At 61.5% G+C, this 22616-nt stretch overlaps 2 protein-coding genes across 3 annotated transcripts in view; one reads left to right on the forward strand and one right to left on the reverse strand.

Moving 5' to 3' along the window:
- Positions 1 to 17418, forward strand: part of GNAZ (G protein subunit alpha z) — a 42557-nt gene extending 25139 nt beyond the window's left edge. Inside the window, exon 3 of the mRNA XM_081252515.1 lies at positions 15741 to 17418. Coding sequence (XP_081108641.1) covers positions 15741 to 16085 — 345 coding nt within the window. The 3' untranslated portion in view covers positions 16086 to 17418. The remainder of the gene's footprint in view (positions 1 to 15740) is intronic.
- RSPH14 (radial spoke head 14 homolog) overlaps positions 1 to 22616 on the reverse strand; it is a 62303-nt gene that overhangs the window by 33893 nt on the left and 5794 nt on the right. The window lies entirely within an intron of this gene.

The raw sequence follows: 22616 nt of genomic DNA on the forward strand, positions 1-22616 counted from the left end.
CTGAGGCCATGTGGTCCTCCCCTCTGTGGGCCCTGGGCCTCGCGTGGGGGAGGGGGAGGGCGGGTGGAGAGGCAGCCTCCGCAGCCGGCCCTCCCCTGCTCCCAGGGCAGCTGAGCACAGAGGCACCTCTCTACGGCAACTTCCTCCGTTCTCCCTGCCCTGTCACACGGAGCATTCCCGAGGGCTCCTGCTTCCTGCTCCCTTTGTGCTCAGCTCGTGCCCAGAATAGGTCCTCCATCAGAGGTCAGCCAGACAGAAGGACGGAAGGACAGGCAGGCCACCTGCCGCTCAGTGTGGCCTCCCTCCAGCCCCGCTCCTCACCCTGGGATCCTTTTGTGCCCGCCCCTCCATGGTGGCCACCTCCTGCCGCGTCACTAGAGCGCCCCCCTACCCCAGGCACAGGCTGTCACTGGACACAGTGGAGCAGGTGGGACGTGCCCCCACCCCACCCCCTCCATGCTCCACCTCTCCCACACGACAGCCTTTGCCACATGCCCTGGTGGAATCTGCATGGGGGTGTCCACGTGTCCCTCGGATCTGAGGCTGCGGTCCTTCCCCCATAGGCGGGTTGGGGTCAGCCTCTTGCCAGGTCGTGGACCAGCCCTGGGAGGGAGGAGGCGGGTGCCATTGGTGCTGTGTGGGCAGCGCTGGCCCCCACCTGCGCTGCACACCCATCCACTGGAGGGCAGTGGCTGGCCAGCACCAGCTCACAAGTGCCAATTTTTCCGTTTTTAAGAAGTTTGTGAGCTGTTTGACATCATGTTGGTAGCTTAAAATCAGCCAGGTGAGAGTAATGACACCATGGAAATTGGCAGCCTCTACAGCCGGCCCCCACCCCAGCCAGATGTTAAACATTCACCAGCCTCCTGCAGCCGGTGACCCCCGAACCCTGGCTGGAAGGGCCTGCCCGTCAGGCTCATTCATCAGTGAATTACAGTGTTCACTGTCTGCGTCCTTTTAAAGAGCTGTCAGCCTCCTCTGTGACCCCTCAGCGCCTCCCTGCTCTGGCCCTGTGACCACACCTGTCTTTTCTGTTCACGTTTGTCCCGCTTGCGAATGGTCATTTGCCAGATGGCTCCATGCTCTCCCCGGGCAGATTCACGAGAATCAAGCCTCTGCATAGGGGAGCAGCCTGGAGCCGGGTGGTTCTGCCATGTCTCTGTCAGCATGTTTGACTCACATGTGAATCTGCTCTAGCCAGGCCTCCCGGGGTCCCCGCCTGAGGACAGGCCCCATGGGGCTTGTTCAGGAAGCAGTGAGGGACAGAGGCGACTGTGGCCTTTCCTCCCCTGAGGTCACATGGGGACCGCATTGAGCAACCCCTGGAGACCGGAGTGGCTCCCCCAGTACCCACATTCGCTGGCCCCATGCTGGCTGTGGCTGGCCCCGAGGCACCCCAGTGCAGCAGCTCTCTGGGTCCAGAGAACCCCAGGGGGCCTCCTGCCCCAGAGACCGCCTTGCAGGGGAGAAGGGAGCAGACATCAGGAGCAGGGCCTGGATGGATTGGGATGAAGGTAGCGATGGTAATCTGGGCTCGACCTTGCGCATCCAGCCTGGGTCGTGGGGCCTGTGGGGGCGGCCCACAGAGGCAGGACCGAGGGGTTTGGGGGGGCCATGGAGAGCTGGGCCAGCTGGGCGAGGTCCCGGGTGCCAAGTCCCACCCCCAGCACCGCCTGGGGTAAACGTTGCTGCCAGGGCTCGTCAGGGCCTCTGCAGCTGCCACGTCTGCGCACATCCTCTCTGCCAGGTGATCTGCTCTTCTCAGTGTCCCTGCACCCCGCGGAACATCTGTATCCTGCACTTACCAGGAGCTTCAGGGCAGAGGGACCTCCCCAGCCCGCATCCCGCTCAGCGCCCAGGCCAGCGGGTTAATTAATTTCCTGAGTGCATTAGCCCCACTCCTTACGCACACGTCAGAACCCAGAGGGGTTTTAAGATGCAGATTATTATTGTTTTAAGGGATTTCTATAATCTGAGAACTGAAAAACAACTTCTCCACTTAGCAAGAACAGGCTCCAGGGAGCTGCTTGAGACCACTGGGGGACCCTCGGTAACCAGCACAGACAACTGGCCCTGAACAACACTGAGAAAGGCTTCTGTGCTAACAGAACTCGGGGACCGCCCCACACTGGGCCCCTCTGGCTCTGACAGTCTAGTGTTTTGGTAGATCTGAATACAGTCATCTAGGGCAAGGGGGCATGGTCATCTGAGGGGGGCCCCCCGGATGGAGCAGAAGGTGGCCCTGTTCCCTGCACGTGGCTCCCCACTGGACACATGTCCTCAGATCCAGAGACCGAACTCAGGCTGGCCCGGGCACCTGGGCCACAGCTCACCCTGACCCTGTCTTCATCACCCCTAGTTGGTGTCTCCTCAGCTCATGTATTTGCTCTAATTTCATGAATAAAACCACAGTCACCCAGAGGCCCTGGGCCTTAGGTCCTGAGGTTTCTGCTGAGGCCAGCCCCAGGCCACAGCCCCACACACCTTTTCGGGCCTTCAGTGACCCTGGGAAGGCTGACAGCATCCTGGCTGAAGAGGCCCAGAGCCTCCAAGCCACATGGCCCAGCTCCACGTTCCCCAGAAACCATAGCCTCTGGGCCTGTGTCTCAGGCTCCAGGAAACCAGCTCTGTAGCCAACTACCAGCCGCTGGGGAAAGAACAGTCTGGAACAGCTGACTGGGGCAACCTGTAGTTCTTGGGCGGCTTCCCACCTGGGCCCTTTGTTTACTGCTTGCCGGCTCCAGGGACGCCCCCTCGGCTCCTCTTTCAGCCTCATCTGCCCAAAGACAGGACCTCAGGAGGCGAGAGGGGGCCAGCCACATGCAGCCCCAGTCCTGTGCGTCCTCAGCCGGACAAGCTGGTCCAGTCGTGGCTCCCTTGTCTGCAAAGCCAGACGACAGATCCACAGCTCAAGGACAGGATGCAGTTTTGACATCTGCCAGGTGCCTGTGCTTGGTTCCCGCAGGGCCTGGGACTCTGGGGCTGGCGCTCTGATGGAGGGGGATGCCCAGGAGTGGAGCTTAGACCCTGGTCAGCCCCGTGGCCTCCCCTGTGGCCTGGGCCACCCTGCCTGGTTTGGTGGCTGGGAAGGCTGTGGGAATCGCACAGGCCTGCAGGGAACACAGTGCCCTCCTGCCATTTCCTTTTCTTCTCACAAGAGACAACCACCCAGCCCCCCACTCCCCATTCCTGCTCAGGCTTCCCAGGGCCAGGCTGCAAGTGCCTCTCAGGACCGAGGGGTTTTGGGGAGCCACGGAGAGCTGGGCCACCTGGGCGAGGTCCCGGTGCCAAGTCCCACCCCCAGCACAGCCTGGGGCATCAGGATGCGGCATCACCAAGGCCAGAGACCACACTGAATCAGGACAGAGGAGGCGCTGGGCAGAACTGTCACCACGCTCTCCTCTGATGCCCAGACCTAGCAGGCTGGCCTTCTGTAGCGCAGCTGACCAGGGGACCTGGCGTTGGGCACCACCAGCCCTGACACAGCACATGTTCCTCCCGGGGCATCCCAGCCCCTGCTGCAGTGGTGTGGGACCCAGGGAGGGCAGGAGATCTCTTCTCTGGACAGCAAGGAGCCCATGGGGGTGGGAGACCTACCGTCCCCAATGGTTGTGGAGGACATGGACAGAGACACTGCGTGTGACTCCAGCCTGGATTCAGCGAGACCACAGCCATGACCCGCTGACCAGCCGGCCTCTGGCGCGCCCTTCCCCCGAACCTTGTTCCTGCTCCTGCCCAGTGCTCTGTCCCCAGGCACAGCTGCTGTGACCCTGTGGCCCGGTGTCTCCTGCCACACTGCCAGTCTGGGGGGATGGGCTGGCCCAGCCCTGGGGGTGCTACAGGTGGTCACAGCTGGAGGGGGGTGAGGTTTCGAGGACCCACTCAAGAGGCAGTGACACGAAGACAAGGGCTTGGGAACCAGAAACAGGGCCCCACCCAGCTTCTTCATCCCCCGCCTCACCTGAAAAGGGGGCTGAGAGGCTTGGACCGTGCTGGCCAGCTACCGAGCACCTAGCAGGGTGTGGGGTATGTCAGCCACAGTGACAGCATCCGGGGCAGGATAAAGCGCCAGCTGCCCCCACAGGCAGGAGCAGTGTTCCCAGGCTCGAGGGCCCTGCTGTGGTCCCAGGGTGCTGCGGAATTCCCTAAACCTCGTCCCGATGGTATGGCTGCACCAGCACATGTAGGCATCCTTCCTGGGAGAGGCTCTGTCACTTTGATCAGTTTCTCAATGGAGCTAAGACCCTGCCCTTGCCCAGTAGAAGACTGCCCTTGCCCAGCCCCAACCCCCTGCTGATGGAGAAGCCAGGGTTAGGGCAGCAGTGGCCCAAATATTACTTCCTAAGGATGAGCATTTCTGAAATCCATCTTGTTTGGCCACAAGCAGAGGTTCCCCACTGAGACGTCTACCCACCCGCCCACACCCTGTCCCCAGCTTCTCATGTCCCTGCAGGAACTGGCCACCTGCTGCCCATGGCTCTCCAGCCTTTCCTCCAGGAGGGGTGGCCCAGGGCTGTGCCCAGGGGTGCAGAAGCTCCATCTTGCTGAACAGTGTTAGGCAAGGGTGTTGGGGCCCAGGGGATCCTCAATCTGGTCCCAGGAGGGGCTGTTTGCACTGCCGTTCCCTCCCATGGTGGCAGTGATGGTCTGCAAGCCGGGCCAGGCCTGCACGCACCTGCATCATGCTGTTTGCTAATTTCCCATCAGTGACTGACAGCAGTGGGGCTTGGATCAAGCCAGCAAGATTTAACACAAAAACAAATAGAAAGCAGTTCTCATTTCAGCTGAAGCTGAAAAGGACTGGAAGGACTGGGGCTTTGGAAGAGGCATCCTCCCTAGGGGCGGTAGCGGTTGGGGGTGGGGGGGAGGTGGGCGGATGAGGTGAGAGCAGGTGGGACCCAGAGCCCGGACCTCATCCTAGGCTGCCACCCTTCCTCCCTGGGCCTGGGCATGACATGGGGAGCTGGGGGCAGGACACAGGAGCTCCAGGCCTTGCAGAGCAAGTGCTCCAAGTGTGGCCTTGGGAATCTGGGAGTCAATTCTAACTCAGTCCCCCCCATCCAAAGTTATGAGATGCCCACTGCCCTCATCACACCAGCCCGGGGCTCTTCTTGACACCTGTGGGATCAGGAATGGTCTTTTCTGGCTCTGAGATCCTGTCGGTCATTGATTCTGAGGCTCAGTGAGAACAGAGGGCAGAAGAATCATGTGTGTTTGGGGTGCAGGGGCTGTCTGGCCACACAGACTCCCAGGGGACAGCTTGGTCAGGTGGGCAAAGCCCCCAGCCAGGGCACAAGCGTGTTTTGGTGCTGGGGTGGGGCAGTGACCTGCCTGTGTGGCCCCAGGGTCATCATGTGGCCACCTGTGGCCCATCTGGGCTGTCTGGCTCCTGAGGACTCGCAACACGCCGAGGCCAGTATGGCTGTGTCAGTGGAAGCGGGGGGCTCGGTGGAGCACACTCGTCCCGAGGCACCCCGGTGCCAGCCCCGTGCCGGGCACTGTGGGGAAACGGTGGGGCCCAGGGCGTGGTCCTTCCTCTCTGGGGGCAGATGTCCAGGTGGGAGGACGAGGGCAGGGGAAAGAGGCTGGGCCTCAGGTGCTGTCACAGACCCTGCACACAAACCTCTAAGCCCCCCAGACGGGCTGCCACACTTGCTACTACTCTGGGTCACCCTAGCCCCCTCTGAGCCATATACTTTGGGAGACTGGGGACCAGCAAACAGGCTGCCTGGAGAAGGTGGGTGCTGAGCATGGGGCGGGGACAAGTGGCGTCAGGCGAGGTGGCCCGAGGCTGAGCTTCCGCTGTTTCTGGCAGGTTCAGGATGGGTTTCAGGCCATTAGGGCCCGAGCACAGCTTCCCTGCAGCCTGTTATCTTGTTTAAACAGCCCTACTGTTTGAAGTGGCAGGCCTGGCCGGCTCTGTTACTACGAGCGTCACAGTTGTCACTCGATGGGGGGCAGGGGACAGACAAACGGTGCCTCTGACTTCTGGACCCGTCGGAACACACTCCCACCCCAGTGAAGCCCCATCTGTCACTGGCCCAAGGCCTGCAGGGCTGAGCCTCCTCCTGCCCCCTCCTGGGCTGCAGCAAGCCGCCCCCTGGGAGGGGAGAGGCGGTGGCCCTTTGCTGAGCCCCCTTCTTGTCCCTGGGGAGGGGGGCCAAGGGCCGTGAGTACCAGGACTGTGGGGCGCGAGGTGCGCCGCCCCGAGTGCTAATCCCTCTCTGCTGCTCGCTAATCCCCACACTCTGGCCGCGACTCCCATGGCCTCGGGCTGTCCGTTTGAAGGTGGCACGGAGGCCAGGGGTCAGGGCAGCAGGAGCCGGGGCACCGACGGGGACACACAGTGGAGTCGGTCTTGGGACCGCCGCACAAACCCCGGGGTTTGGGGGAGGAAGATGAACCCCGAGCCTTCGTCCCCGGCAGGTCAGGGGGTTCCTGAAGGTTTTAAAGCCAGAAGGGCACCTGCCTATAAACCCTTTTTCCCTTCGTTTTGCTTCACGACGGCGCTGAGGCGAGAAGGGACACAGGCCACTGCCAGCGAAGGGCCAGGACGGCACGGAGCCTGCTCTGGGGAGCGGAGGAGGCCCAGTCCTGCCAAGTGTCAGGGTCCTGGTGGGGGGGAGGGGAGGCTGGGGGCACGGGCGGGCCCCTCCCCGGTGGCCAGGTCCGACCACCTGGACAGGCAGGACACGCGGCGCCCAGCGTCCTTTCACTGTAGCCCCTGCACACGGCTGCCTTGCTGACCACCTACATCCCTCACCATCCAGCCCTGCCTGCCGTGGCCCTGCGGCCAGCAGACCACTCACCCTGCCGGGTGCTGGAGAGAGCAGCCCCCGCAGACCGGGTGGTGGTGCTCAAGGCCACAGCAAATCAACAGAAGGATTCCAGCTGGTGACCGGCTACTTCAGGGAGGCTCAGGGACGGCCTTGAGAGCCCACCCTTCCGCCGGGACCCAGGGGAGGACAGCCTGGTGAAGGCCCCATGCGGGGATGAGTTGGGGCCAGGCAGAAGGTGCCGGGTCACCCTGCTGGGATGGGAGCTGCTGGAGGGCTATGCACAGGGCAGTGAAGTGACCCCAGGTTGCAGAGACACGGAGCAGAGGCAGGGAGAGGTGGGAAGGAGATTCCAGGTGTGGCTGGAGGTGCCGTCAACTGGACAGATGCAGGTAGAGCCCATGGCCCGACTCCGGGACCCTGGCCTCTGTGGGGGGTCATGCCCACTCCTGGGTACTGCCTCCCTGGCAGAGGCAGCCAGACAGTGCCCTCCCTCCATGCCACCTGCCCCAGCTTGCTGGCTTGGCACTGGGTGGTCAGTGCACGTGTGTCCGCCCCTAGGGCCTCAGTTCTCTTAAGCCAGGACTGCCCCTTGCTTCTCTCTGTGTTTCCGAGAGTGACTGCTTGACGTCCAGGGAAAGGTGCCGGGAGAGGCCGGGCTTGGATCTCGGACGCCGGTGTCAGTGGTAGGGATGCTGGGCCTCCAGCTTCCTGTCACTGCCTGTCAACCACGTTTCTACTGTGACTCACTTCACGACAGCCCAGAATAACTGCCATCTCCTGGTTGGCAGGACCTGAGACTCTTGGGTGAGGTCAAGTCCAAGGCCAACCGAGGCAGCCATGGGGGCTTGGGGTGGGGCTGCCTCAGGGCTCCTCACCCAGGCCCCCACCCCTTTCAGCCTGTCCCACTCACATCACCCAGGGAGCCCTAAAGCTGAAGTGAGCCAGGGAGAAAGGGGGTCAGACAGAAGATGGGGGGTGGGGCTGGTTTGAGTGGGCGTCTGGTGCCAAGGGTCAGAGCAGGGGATCAGGGCCTGCACTGGGAGGCCTCTGAGGTCCCAGGGACACAAGAGGGTGGGGTAGGAACACACTGAGGGACTGGAAGGGGAAGGGGTGCCGAGAAGTGCCGTGGCTGTGCCTGGTGGAGGGGAGGGCGGCGGTGGGAGGGGCACGGGGAGTGAGCTGCCTGTGTGGCAGGGCCGTGCCAGTCGATCTTGGCCTGGGTCTCCCGAGGGCCCACAGGGTACAGGGGCAGTGTGGCTCTGTGGGCTCGAGGGCCCAGACTTGGGGAATGGGTGCGCTGACCCTGGGCAGCCGAGGGGTAACGCTGCCCACCCCAGAGAGAGAAGGGCGCGGGCGGCAGCACCCCCAGCTCACCCTGTTGTCCCTGCACAGGCTGCGGCACCACCCACTCTGTGCCACCCGTGCAGATGAGCCCCGGGGACAGTCAGGGGCTCATTGATCCATTAGCCTCATTAATACAATTCTCCAGTCTGGCGCGGCCAGCACTTAGGCTTGTGGGAGGAAGAAGTGGGGAGCACTAACCAGGTTGGTCTGGACCTGACCCCGGTCATCCAACTCTGTCCCCAGGCACCTCCCCGTTGCCTGAGGCCAGGAGCCGGATGGGGATGGCAGGACCAAGGGGCGGCTGTGGCCGTCGGAAGCTCTCCTTGGGGCAGAGGGGCCTGGGCAGGCCAGGCTGGCCCTCACAGCCCCCATTCCCACATCCATAAATGGGGATGTGGGGAGAAGCCCTCACAGCCACTGCTCTGAGAGGAGCAGAGAGCTGGACCTCTGGACATCACAGCAGCCTCCACACAGAGGAGGAGCAAGGCCCAGAGCCTCCAGGGGCAGCTGTCGAGGGCAAGGCACCATCCTTTGGTAACAGTCCTACCCCACCCCTCCCACTGGGAGTCCCACCCACCCAGGGCACTGCAGGCAGGAGCAGGTACCAGAAGGACCTCCCCTCTTCCCTGCCCACTGCCCCGCCCACCAGGGAGAGTGAGATACCCTCAACACCTGGAGGCCCTCCCCCACTCCCAACAAGTAGACAGTGATGGACAGTGTGGTCTGGCCAGCCAGCCAGGGCTGGGCCTGCATGCCCCTGTGGAGAGGGACACCTGGCCCAGCTCAAAGATGGAACGTCTTCTGCTTTCCGTCTGTGTTGCTGTGCGAGGCAGAGGGTGGAGGCTTCCTCCCCAGTTGCCATGGAAACTGCATGCTGAGTGTCTGAGTATAAGCTCAACCAAGGGAGGGGAGTAGCTGCCCTGGGTGGCAGCTGCTGTCACAGACTCTCAGTGTTGGGAAGGGCCCGAGGGGCTGCCCCACTCCTGCGCTGGCCAGCGCAGAGGGCAGCTCTCAGGCCTTCTCGCCTGCATCTCCCTGTGGGCGCTGGACCACCACCACATCTGCTCTCTTGTCTGCACGGGGCTGTAGTGACTCCATCCAGGCCTGGGTGAGTCGAGCACACAGGCCCTGCCCTCCTGCAAACACTTCCAGTGAGGGACAAGATACTGGGGGCGGGGGTGGGGGTGTGGAGAAACGCAGATTCTGGCGACAGTGGGGAGCCAGGGCTGCCTGGGGAGCCCCGAGCGTCCCATTCCCATCCCTGCGGGCGTGAGTGGGTCTGAGTCATCTCCTGCACCGGCTCCGCACTGGGCTCCTGCCAGGACAGCGTGGCCATGCTGCCTCACTGCCCGAGGCCTCCAGCTCAGTCTGGGGTTGTTGCTCTGCTTCTTGCCACCCCACCCTGTTCCCGGGGAGCCCTCTTGCCTGTACCCCACAGCCTAAGGGCAGACGCAAGCCAGGGCCTTGCTCCCCTGAGCCACCCCCACGACCCGAGACAAGCTGGAGCCCCAAAAGGGAAATAAGCTCCGGAAGGGTAAGGACCCTTGGTGGACGAGTCGGGGAGCTCAGGGCTTCAAGCCACCGGGCAGCCTGCGGGCTGAGCCCGGCCTCTTCCCCGCGGAGCCCAAGGCACCTCCCAGCAGGGCCCCCTGAGCACCCCCAGGCCGCACTAGACTTCTCTGCAGGTTTGCATGAAGATAAAGACACCCCTCTCTCACCCCCAAAGACCAGTCCCCCACTTCTTTGGTGACAAAGAGTAAGCTATTTCCCTGAGCGACCAGTGCCATCCTTGGAGGGGTTTTACTCTGGAGGCACAATCCTGTCTTCACACCTTTCCACAGTTGCAGGTGCATCTAACACAGGCCCCTCCACCCCCACCCCTGTGCACCTGCCAGGACCTCGTGACCTGGGTGTGACGGTGGGGCCCACTCGCCCTCTCTCCACTGGAGAAGGCTGGGGATGTCCAAGCCCGGCTCCCCGGCAGGGCTCAGGGTGGGCCAGGGAGGTCTCGGGGGCTCCTCCCACCCACCAGGCCCAGAGCACAGGGTTCCAGGCCTCACCTGCCTCCCGGGCAGTGGAGGCGGAGAGGGCAGTCAGCGCCGCCCAGAGGACGGACCCCAGACGGCCCGCTGGGACGTGCCGCTCGCTAGGTCAGCCGCGCCTCCGCGCCCCTCAAGCCATGCCACCACAGAGGGAGCAGAGGCTTGGCTGTTACTTTATGAAGGTGCCAGCTCGATATCCAGCCCCGGTTGGACCCTCCCCCTTGGCCCATGCAGCCAGGGTGCTGCCAGGAGGCCTCACTGCCCAGTCCCGCCCTCGGCGCCCTTGGAGCCTGGCACCGTTGCCCGGGCCGGGCCTGGTGGCTGAGCCTCAGGGCTGGCACCATCGTGGTGAATGGAGCTCATTCATGTCCGCAGCCCAGCCTCCTAGCTCTGCTTCCAGCGTGAAAAGCTAAATTCACAGTTCCCAAGAACAAACACTCCAGGCGCTCCTACAACAGGCAGACCTGGGCTTCCCAAACCGAAACGGAACTGAGAACTCGTGTTAGGGACGAGAAACCTGAGTCCCAGGGCGGGACAGAGCCTCCCTGGGCTCTGAGCCCCAAGCAGCAGAGCCAGAGCCAAGGCACAGCTGCGCTGCATCCTCTTCCCCCTGCCGGCTGCCCGCTGCAGCCCCAGGCCTTGGCCGTGGCTGACTTCCCGTTGCCTCATCCTAGCCTCACAGGGCCCCCTGATCCAGGCCACCTCCCCTTTTATCTCTGAGTCATGCCGTGATGGCCGCTCTGGTCACTGGTGCCCGGCATGGAGACTCAGCTTTCCAGAAGTGTCATGTTTTAGCCCCCAGCCTCGTGAGCAGGATCCCTAACAGACCGTGCTTTACAGGTGGGGAAACTGAGGCTCAGAACAAACAAGAGCTGACGGCTGGCAGAGCAGGGGTTCTGACCCTCGTTGGCCACTCCACAACTTCACCTCTCCTCCGTCCTTCTCACACCTAGAAGGGCACCTGGAGCGCCTCTGCCCACGGAGGCTGAGGAGGGGCGGGGGATGCGGGCCTAGCAGTGAAGGTTATTGGCGTGCCAGCAGGCTGGGGTTTCCAGGTCTCCCGGGCCCCGGGGTTTGGGCCGGTTCTGAGAAGGGCTGAAACCTTGACATCACCAGCACTTTATGAGGTCTGGGACTGGAGCCTCTGCTGTGCCCAGGGCAAGCCGAGCAGGCGGTGTTTGGGTGGCCCCCTTGCCTGTTGGGGGACCCGTGCTCCCCTTTTGTAGAGTGCAGGGCTGGACTTGGGTGTCCACTTCTGGGGCCAGTGCCCCCCAGCCAGCCCGCGAGGAAGCCAAAAGCAGCCCTCTTGGCCTATTAAATCAAGGAAATGGGTGCTCTCCTGGCACTTGGTGCTGTCCTGTGCCCCTGCAACAGTGAGCGAGGGGCTGAGTGTGTGTCACAGCGTCTGGGCAGCCATTGGGCCTCCAGGCTGAGCAGTTATGGAGCCCCCAGAGCAGAGGAACCAGGCGGAGCTGGGAGCCAGCAGCCTGGAGGGAGGTGCTGGGGGCTCTGGGGGCTCTGGATGGCAGCTGAGCCGGGTCTGCAGAGTCCAGCCCCCTTCCTCTCCATCTCACCTCCCACAGAGGCTCTGTGCATGTGGGGAGGGAGGCAGGTCTTGGACAAGAGGAGATGAGGACACCCCAGTGCTAGGGCGCCAGCAGTGAGTGGCATGCAGAGCATCTGCTGGGAAGGTAGCCACAGGCCGAGGCCCAGCAAACCTGGTTCCTCTCAAACCAACACTGTGTTGCTCCCGCAGCAGTCCTGGTGCTGGGTGCCGTGATCGTCCCCATTTTACAGATGAGGACACTGAGGCCAGGAGAGGAGAAAGGACTTGTCCAAGGTGCAGCGAGCCCTGGTGGTGAGAGCGAACCCCAGGCCGCAAATCTGTACCCATAACAGGGACACCTGCCTTTTCGTGACTCAGGGGAGCCTTCATGGGGGACCAGGGCCGAGGCTCCCCTTTGCGCCCCAGCCCCCGGCCTCCTCAGGATGTTCCAGGAGCCGGTCTGGTCCAGGCCACCACGGGTGCTGTCGCATGGCAGTTGTGCTCAGGGTAAAGGCCTCCACCACTGAGCTCGGCACTTAGCAAAGATTCCAGTCTCCGACCAGCAAGCTGGAAGCCCCTTAGAGGGGGGTCACCAGCTGCAGCCCTCTGGGGAAAGTCCAGTCTGTTCGGTGAGGTTGAGTATATTCGGAAGTGTCCAAGCAGGAACTTTCTCTGCAGATGGTTGAGAAATGACTTGTGCGCCACCCTGCGGACTGTCCAGCTGCCTCCCAGGGTCTGACGTGCGCTGTTACAAATCACTGGTTCCTGCCCCTTCCCGAGCATGGGATCGCCACCGCTGCCCAGGACTCTGACGGGAATCATCTGCTCCGTGTCATCTCTGTACACGATGTTTCTCACTGTGAGCAGCTCCTGGAGAGAGCTGGGTGGGCCCCAGAGCCCTGGGTGGCATCGCAGGCGAGCAGTCGTGGGGTATTTTCTCCTGGGAGGAGCAGCTGCAGAGCTGAGGGCGCGGAGGGCCTCCTGCTGGGGGAGCGCTGGGGTTGGTGCAGACACGGGGTCCTCACCCAGCCCTGGGAGTCGCCTGTCCAGGGCCCCATCCCCTGTGTGAGGTGGGTGGCCTCCCCGGCTTGCAGCAAGAGGATGTCTGTGTCAGGCTGGTGGAAGTCATGGCAAGACAAGGCATGATGGGCAGAGTCCGGTGACTCCAAAGCTGTCCCAGCTTCTTTCACCCCAGGGCCCAGTGGACCACACGAGGACGGGGCCCAACCCTGTGACCCACAGCACCAAGTGGGTAGAGTCAGAACCGGGTGCCAGGGAGGCATCGGGGAGAATGGGGCCACAGCTGGCCCCCAGGCTGAGCACACCCTCAGGACCAGGGAGGCCCTGAACGCAGACCGAGGGACTGGGATTCCATCCTGGTGCCAGAGCACCCCAGACGTGTGCGGCAGGAGGGGGCGCCAGGGTGCGGGGCTGGGAAGAGGAGTTGGGGGTGAGGCCATGGAGGGTGAGCCAAACAGGGAGGAGGCCCTGGGGGAGGCCCTGCCCGGTGCGCCTTCCTCCCGTACGCACACTCTTGTGCGTGCTTCTCACGGTTTCCAGAGTTACAGCTCAAAACAGCACGCTCCTTTCTCAGTGGTCTGTGATCCAGGTGTCAGCATGCTGCTCGGCCGGCACGCCCATGCTCGGGCTCCCGCTCCGGCTCCAGGAGCCTGCGCGGCAGAGGTGGTAGCGCCAAGGGGCTCCAGCTCCCCCTGCCCCGCCCAATCCTTCTGGGCCGTCTCCTCTCCTGGCTGAGGGACCTCCTGTGGTGGGTCCTGGGGCACAGTGCCCCCTTCACGGTGCTCACCCAGCGGCTTTGGGGGAGGGCAGGTGGAGCTCCCAGGCTCCTGTGTTTGTCCAGCCTGGCCAGTCAGTGGCTCCCACGGGCTCCCTGAGCGCTGCCTGCCTAAAGGATGGCCCGTGTGGGTCTCCACGGTTTGTCCCAAGGGAGAGGGAGGGAACAGGGAAACCTGAGCCCCACCTGCCTGGAGAGCAAGAGGAGCCCCACGTGTGGGCAAGGGCTGGACACGAGGGGCGTCTGTCTGTCCTGCTCAGGCCGCACAACAGTGCCCGTCCTGCCAGCCTCCTCTGCCCTCTGTTGCCTGGCGAGGCTCGGAGGGACGTCTGTGGGGTAGAGGGGCCGGCCCCTGGGGTCTGAAGTCAGCCTGGGGTGCGCTGAGCAGGAAGGGCAGACGCAGCCTGTCAGGGCCCTGGGGCCTGCTCCACGCAGGACATGGCAGCTGAGCTCTTCCCACGCACACATGCCCTGGAGGACCAACCCCTCTCGGCACACGTGCACTGTTTCAGCAGGAGCAGCTGGCCTGGATGCGGGAGGCACCCGGCTCTCACCCCCAGTGACCTAGCAGGGTCCAGGGAGGCAGGCCCAGGCCCTGTGCAGATGCTCATCCCAGCAGCCCTGCCTGGCCCCACTCCACACTTGCCCACCCACCCTTGAACGCCACTCCACACCCAGGGCCTGGCCTGGTCTGGCCACTGGCCTCTCGTCTCTGGAGCCCCGTCACCGGCACGAGATCTGGAGCCTGCTTAGTAAGTGTCTGCTCAGTGGATTAATGAATACATGCTAATGGCCACATCTATTATTTATCTGATGTGAAATCTGGGGTCAGAAGCATAGCGCCTGATTATGGCATTCCCATGAGATATGGCAGCTCTGCTGGTCCCTACCACGCAGCTTCCAGGACTCATTACTACCCAGTAGAATGTAACATTCCCGGACCACCACTTAACTGCGTGTGGAACAGCATCCGCTCCTCCAGGCACACCTGGGGGTCCTGCATCCTGTTTCTCTCTGCAGAAGGCTTACCCCACCCCCCACACACCCAAGACCTGAGACTGCTCACTTTCAGAGCTTCTGTTATTCCTGAGCTTGTTCTAAAGAAGGCACAGGATGGGTTTTGGAAACGGGCCCTCCCAGGTGGAGTGCAGGACCCTGAGGCAATGTCTGCGTTGTGGTGGGGGTGGGGGGGTTCCTTCTCAGCACTGATGCTGTCAGCCCGTGCATCTCAGAGAAGGCAGGGTCTGTGGGAGAGCAGGGCTTTGTGGGGCCTCCCCCGGGCACCGCCACCCTGGGGCCAGCAGCACTGCCCGTCCACCTTGGAGGAGCAGCAAGCCTAGAGCCCCCAGCCGTGGGACTTAGAGCACATTTCCTGCCTCTCCAGGCCTCAGTTTCTTTATCTGCAGAATGGGGATAGGAAGGTGTGAGGGTGGAGCAGGCCAGTGCCCGTGTCCACCCATCAGCACAAGCTGCAGCTTCCCTGTTGTTCCCACAACGTCAGAAAAGTCCTTAAATCCGATGCCTCCGATCTACACTGGCCCCACACTTGGGACGCTCATCTCATTCATTTTACTTTCAAGCACGGGGCAGCTTTCACCAGCAGCAGGAGTCCCTTTAGAAGTAGGACGGTCAGTTGTGTGTGGGAGTCAGACGAGGGCCCTGGGTTCCTTGAAAACCCAGAGGCTCCACAGCAGGGTCACAGTCCTCAAGAGGAGGTGGAAAGGGCCAGGGCCACGCTCCGTGGTCACGGTGCCTCCTGGCCGCCGTCCTCGCGTCCTCTGTGCTGGTGGGGGCGGGGCGGCCACAGGATCCTCTGTGTGGCCTTGAGTGACCACACCGCCGGCAGGGGCCAGGCCTGCCCAGCTCTGCCCTGCATCCTTGCTTTCGTGAACACAGCCCTCCCCCTTGCGGACTCCAGTGAGGACTGATGCCCCGCCTGGCAGGATGGAGGCACGGGGCCAGCCAAACCCCAGCAGGCGGAGCTGACTGCCGGGGAGGCTGCCCACGTGTTGCCTGCGGGGGATGTGGCGACAGTGCCCCCATGGGAGGGGGGGCTTGCCCGTGCAGGCGCGGGGCCCCAACTGGCAGCCCCGAAGCCACATGCTGTCAGCGACCACGGGGGCCAGAGGGGGCCAGCGGGGTCGGAGGGCACAGGGCCAGCTGGGGCCCGGCGGGGAGGGTGCTCTTGGGCCTAGCAGGGCCGGGCTGTGCTGACCGCCCCCCCTCCCCCCCAGAGCCGGATGGCGGAGAGCCTGCGCCTCTTTGACTCCATCTGCAACAACAACTGGTTCGTCAGCACCTCCCTCATCCTCTTCCTCAACAAGAAGGACCTGCTGGCGCAGAAGATCCGGCGCATCCCACTCACCGTGTGCTTCCCCGAGTACAGCGGCCAGAACACCTACGAGGAGGCCGCCGTCTACATCCAGCGGCAGTTCGAGGACCTGAACCGCAACAAGGAGACCAAGGAGATCTATTCCCACTTCACCTGTGCCACCGACACCAGTAACATCCAGTTCGTGTTTGACGCCGTGACCGACGTCATCATCCAGAACAACCTCAAGTACATCGGCCTCTGCTGAGGAGCCAGCGTCAGCTGTGGCGAAACTGGGGTATCACACCCCCACCCGCGCTGGTGACCAGCACGGGGGCAGAAAACGGGGGCCCAGAGCGTGTCCCCCGCCCCGCCTCCTCGGCCCCCACGTTTCCGCAAACATGAATATGTACGGATAGATCGCTAGGTAAGTAGACACACTTGCGCACACACACACGCACACACGCGCACGCTCTGCAGACAGCAGGCTCCCCGCGTGGCTGAGGTCCTGTGAAGACTTGAGGAGCTGTCACCAAGTCCACCCCGAGCCCCTCCTGCCACATAACCCTGCCTTCCCGACGTGGCTCCACTCTGCATGGGGGTCCGAGGGACCACAGGGAGGGGCGGCCGACTCCCTGGGAGGAGACCCAGTGCAGGGGCCACGCCGCCCCACGTGCACGCTGGGACCGGGCACCAGGCCTGCGACAGCACTGACCAGCCCTCCAGCCACTCACAGCTCTTTTTAAACCGCTTCAGAATATGCAGCAAAACTCCACATGGTGATACGCGTGGCGCAACTTGTCTCAGACCAAGCCAGCTGGGCGCCAGCTTTTCTTCTACGAGTCGGACGTTTTATAAACCGAAACCTGGTTTTTCTCTGACATCCTTTTTCTTTTCTTTTTTTTTTTTTTGGCCAAATCTCGTGGTGTTTCGCAGAAATACAGAAAATTTCCAATGCAGTTGAGTATTCTTTTTTAAATGCAGATTTTCAAAACCTATTTTTTTTTCGGGTGGTCCTTTTTGTGTCTGGCTTTGCTGAGTGTAAAATTGTTACCTGGACGAGTCTATCCCTCTGCGCCTGGCAGCAGCCTCGGCGCCGAGTTGTACATAAGCCCATGCAGCCTCCTCTTGTTACTGGTGCAGTTTCCGCTTCGTTTTTCTTTCAGAAAATAAATGTGATGTATTTAAAGAAGGTCCTTCACCCAGGAGCAAACGAACAATAGCTAAATGTCTTGGTATTTAAAGAGTAAATTACCTGTGGCTTTTCTGCAAGTGGAGGAAAGGGAGGCCAGAGGGCAGCCTCGACTCCTGTGAAGGCTCGGCCGCCTCGCAGCCTGAGGGAGGCCCTTCCTGCCCAGGGCCCACGGCACTGCCACCGCCACCGCCACGTGGATTACCTTGGCTGAGGGCCGTGTGCAAACACGAAGGCGCCGCCAGAGCCCTTGCCAAATCTCCTCTCGGCCTTTGGTACCCTGAGCCCGAGGTTGGTGTGAGGAGTCACAGCCAAGGACTTTTAAGGGATGTCGAGAGGGAAAGAGGAGCTGGTGATCGCACGAAAGTCCGAGATTGTCTACTTTACGAAAATAAAATATCCTGAATGAGTCGAGCCTCGTCCCGAGTGCTGTGTGCGTGGACGGCATGCAGGAGGGTGGCGGGGACACCGTCCGTGCTGAGGTTCCTTTTTCTCTCCCCCCTCCCTCCACATGTTTAGGAAAAACCATTTTGAAGTGAATGTCAAGAACAAACAACCCCAAGAGTAGAAAGACGCTGCAAGAGGGAGATCTGCCAGGCCTGTGTGTCCCAAGGGGCTGAGGTTTGGGGGTAACGATGGCACCAGCCCAGGCTGCACCATCACCTGGACTCTCCCCCACCCTAAAGACACCTCCACTAGGGTCAGAATCATCCCCACAGAGTGGAAGAGATGCCCAGTGGGCCTGGAGGGTGCTGACAGCCCCTGGCATGAACAGCGAGCCTGCAGGGTGTTTGGAGGAGGGGCCCCGCCGGCCCACCATTGGCTGACTCGCCAGTGTGGTTAGGGGGCCAAGGGATGGAAAACACTAGTCAAGGAAGTTTGTGCACACTGCACCGGGCTCCTTACAGACTATCTTATTTCACGCTCATCCCTGCGGCGGGGGTGTCAGTGGTGACCCATTTTACAGATGAGGAAAGATGCCCAAGGTCAGGGTCAGGGAGCAGTGGAGCCATCCTCCCCGGGAGGAGCAGAGGGGCCTGGTGCCTCCTGACACCTGGGTCCGAGACCTGGGTCCTCGCCCAGCTCTGCACCTGGACGGCCAGGGCAGGAGCCCACGGGGGCACAGAGCTACCCCGTGTCGCCTCCTCAAACCCAGGACCGGACATGAAGCCCCAAGGAAGGGATACAGACAGACACACACATGTGCAGGTACACAGCACTCAGACACACGGACCTGGCTCTTGTTCCCCCCACCCCTGAGCCCACGCGGGGGTCCCCTTCACGCCTTCCTACATCACCAAACAGCAAAAACCCAAGGGGGCTTTTATATAAGAAATAACCTGTGACTTAAGATCTTTGAGACTTATTTTGCACTTTAATGCCAACTGTGAAAAGAGCAGTAATCTCAGCGTGAGCATCTTTAACTAAAAATACACAGTGAGAGGGAAATGGAAGGATTCTGCCTCCTGCCCAGATGTGTTCAAGGAGGGGAGGAGGCTTCCCTGGGACAGTGGTCCCCTCCCCGCCTCCCCCACAGTCTTTATCTGCTCCGGTTCTTCCTCTCACCAGCTGATCCCTCTGCTGACAGGACCGTCCCCATCCTCACGGCCCAAGACCCATCATCCCCTTGGGGCCCAGCACCCCAGGCCATGGAAGAGCGCCCAGGCCAGGGTGAGGCGGGAAGGGGTGTTTGCACCGTCTGACCCGCCCCCTTCCCCTGCTGCTGCCTGAGCAGTGCCTGGCACGGGGGAGGCACGTGCTAAGCTGCATCCAGAGGTCCACAGACACGGCGTTAGCTGCAAGCCCAGGCCCAGCAGAGGGGACGGGGAGAGGGGGCCAGAGTTGGTGGAGGATGGCCCTGAGGGAAGAGGGTCCCCTTGCCAGAGGGGCAGGGTCACCACTGGGGGGGCCTCGTGCTTTGCTAAGTCTGGGTGGGGAGGGGGGTCTGCTGTCCGCCAAGGGCTATCAGGCTGAGGATGTCCACCCCTCACCCTGTGCTCCCATGGACGCAGTGCCCCCATCTCTCTCCAGCCCCCAGTGGTGATGGCGGGATGCCAGGAATGCCCCCGCCACCTCCCCGCCCAGCCCTGGCTCTCTCCTCTGGGCAGGGAGGGCACCTGCCTCTGCCCACGGCCCAGCTGCACATGAATGGGGCGGGACAGCAGGACAGTGGAGCTGCCCTAAAGGTGGGCCGGCGGCTCTCAGCGCCCAGCACTATGTGTGCCAGGCAGGGCCTGAGACCACCATCAGAGGGCCTGAAGAGTTGGGGACACTTCCAGGGGGCCCCCAAGTCCAGTTACAAAGGAATCCTGGGTGTCAGCCTGGAGCCCTCTCCTACAGGATGCTGTGTCCACACAGGGAGGAGACGGGTTCCTCCAGCATCCCTGGCGGCCGGTCACTCAGGGCCTGGAAGACGGTGCCTGGCGTTTGCCCCACGATCCCGGTTTCTCCTCTCCTGACAAGCAGGCCCAGGCCTGAGAGCCGGAGCAGCCCTGCTGGGCGGTGGCCGGTCCTGCGGCGCCCCCTGCTGGCCACTTTGGGAAACCACGCAGCCAGCTGGACCTGGCCGGGCGCCAGGGCCCAGGAAAGGCCTTGTCCCCACAGATACCCTAACACATGGGCGTGAAGTGCAGCAGGAAAACAGCCGACAAATAGTCCTTTAAAATCCTGCACAGAAACTGCTAAACCACCAGTATTTGTTGAGTGCCAGACACGTGCCCAGCACTCCGCCAGGTGCAGAGGGTCCTTCTGGTCGTGGCCGTGGATAGAGAACCCAGACCCATGACCACCAGCACGAGAGCTGCTGCGCCCTGCATGCAGACCATCCCAGAAGAGCCGCCGGCCCCCTGTGACCTGTTGCTCCCGATGGGCTTCGCTAGTGCCCGAGGCCCCACGCTGGTAAGAGCACAGCCCCAGAAGTAGATGCCCTCACCCACCCAGGCCCCCACTCACAGGCCCAGCGAGGACACCCCCAGGACATGGCTACACGGGCCAACCCAGGAGCTGCTGCGCTCAGGGCCCCCTCAGATGGTCCTCCTGGGGCACCTACCACACTTCATGTCCCCCTCCCTCCCTCCAGCTACCCACCCCCACCCCACCCACTGCTACCTACCCCTCCCCAGAGTGTCCCAGGCCTCCCTCTGGGCACGGACGAAGAGCAGCACCCAGGAAATCCTGTGATAAATCCTGTGATAAATCCTGCGATAAAGTGCAAACTACACCCCCCTGCTCCCCATGGTGAGCCTAGTGCTTGCGGATTCCAGCCTGTCCACCAGAACCCAGAATACCTAGAGCTTTTGTAATTAAGACAGTGTTGGGCTGGTCCAGGTACCTTCTCGGACTGAGTGTGAAAAGCAAAATTCTTTCACTTTTAGAAGAAAATATGGCAGGATACCTTCATGAGCTCTTAGCACCAAATTCTCTTAAACAACACCAAAAAAAAAAAAGTCACAAAGGAAAAGACTGATGAAACTCACTACTATTCAAATGAAAAACTGTTGGACCAATGAATAAACAAACAGAGAAAAGCCACGCAGATAGCCTGGGAAGTGATATTTGCAATATGTGTGACCAGCAAAGTGTTAGAATCTCAGATAAACGAAGCACTCCCTCAAATCAATGAGAAATGGAAAAAACAACTCAGCAGAATGGGCTCAGGCTCCTGGGAGGCCCCCGGCAGGAGAGGAGATGGAGGCGGTGCTAGGCAGAGAGAAGACGCCCCTTCCCAGCCTTGGGGGATGGCAGAGCCATAGGACAGCGACATTTACAGGGCTTAGCACTCGGCCAGGCTGCCGGGAGGGAGCACGACGGGCTCTCCCGGCTGGGAAGCAGTTGTGCTCTCCGGCCCCATGACGCCCTTCTCTGGGGAAGCCCTGGGGAAAACCAGCTCATTCAGGTCCGCCGGACTGGAGTAAGTTCACTGAATGTAAGTACACACGTTCAAACAAGGGATGGGCAGGCTGGGGTTATAATCAGGAAATGGAGCCCGTGACACACATGGGTACATTCCCAATGATAGCATTAGGTTTTTCAAGTACCAAAGGGATACATACAGCAAAATCCATTTAGAGAGTTTTTAAAACATGCAAGGCAAGATCTATATATAATTACACCTATGCCCCCTTCAGTGGAAGCGCAGAATCCTAACCACTGGACCGCCAGGGAATAATACAAAGACGTGTTGGGGATGAAGTCACCCACTATTGGTGGCTCCAGAGAGGGCAGGAGAAAGGGTGCTGGGTGGGGAAGGTTCACAGGGGACTGTATTTTTTTTTTTTTTTTTTTGCGGTACGCGGGCTTCTCACTGTTGTGGCCTCTCCCGTTGCGGAGCACAGGCTCTGGACGCGCAGGCTCAGCGGCCATGGCTCACGGGCCCAGCCGCTCCGCGGCATGTGGGATCTTCCCGGACCGGGGCACGAGCCCGTGTCCCCTGCATCGGCAGGCGGACTCTCAACCACTGCGCCACCAGGGAAGCCCAGGGGGCTGTATGTTTTTTAAGCAAAAATCTCAAGCAAATATGAAATATGGTTGAATGTTAAGATTTAGCAAATCTGGTGATGGTTCCTGATGTTCGTTATCATCATCTCTCTCTTCCCCTGAATGCTTACACAGGTCACAATAATTTTAAGAGCCTTGAGTGAGAACGGCAAGTCCCCTCTCTCCACACCCTGAGAAGGAATGTTCCTGAGTGGTGAGCAGAGACATCCATGGAGCTCAGCCCCAGAACTGGTCCTTTATGGAGACGCCCCGATATCCCAGGGGCCCTCAACCATGGTCGCCCAGGAGAACCAGCCAAGGTGCGTTCAAGGAAGATGTGGGCAGGGCCCACCAGGTGACATGGGATAGGGCCAGGGATAGGGTGGTCTTTTAAGAAGACCACCCGGGGTTCTGCTGTCCGGGCTGGCACACCCAGCCCAGCCCAGCTAGAGGAGGGTATGGTCCTGGCCGGGCAGCAACCCCAGCTCCCAGGGCTCTGCTCAGCCTGCCTCTCTGCACCTGTTCCCTTAGTCATTTCTCTCTGGGCCCTGATTTGGGGAGTGTTCCCGCCTGGTCCTCACTTCAGGCCTCTGGAGCAGGGGGTCCCATCAGCCTCAATGTCCCAGATGGGGAAGCAGCCTGTCTAGGGGCACACGGGGAATGAGGGGACGGCAGAGGGACCTGGTCTGTCCAACTCCTGGCCCGGGACATCTTAAGGCCCATGTCGGCCTTAAGGCACCCCCTTTAAGGCCTGATATCCTGCCTCTTGGAATGAGCCCCTCATTTAAAAACGCTCATTGTGTCTTGTGACAGGATGGGTGTCAACCTGACACGAATCTCAACCCTCCAGCTGCGGTCGGTCAGCGGGTGGCCATTACCCTGGACTCAGCATCAAATTAGCAGGAGCAGTCAGCTGAAGGGGACGGTGAGCCAGGGGGTGGGGTCTTTCATCCTTAAAAACGTGCCCTGGTGCTTCTCACAAGAGGACATTTACAGGGCTCTTGTCACCAGGGAAATACAAATGAAAACCAAAGTGAGACGCAAGCACACACCCACCATCGTAGCCAAGAAATCAAGTGTGGGTGCGGATACAGAATGCCTGGGACCCTCATACGCTACTGGTGGGAGCGT

The sequence above is a fragment of the Mesoplodon bidens genome (assembly GCF_964165515.1).
Source record: "Mesoplodon bidens genome assembly, chromosome: 13".
In the NCBI taxonomy this organism is placed as follows: domain Eukaryota; kingdom Metazoa; phylum Chordata; class Mammalia; order Artiodactyla; family Ziphiidae; genus Mesoplodon; species Mesoplodon bidens.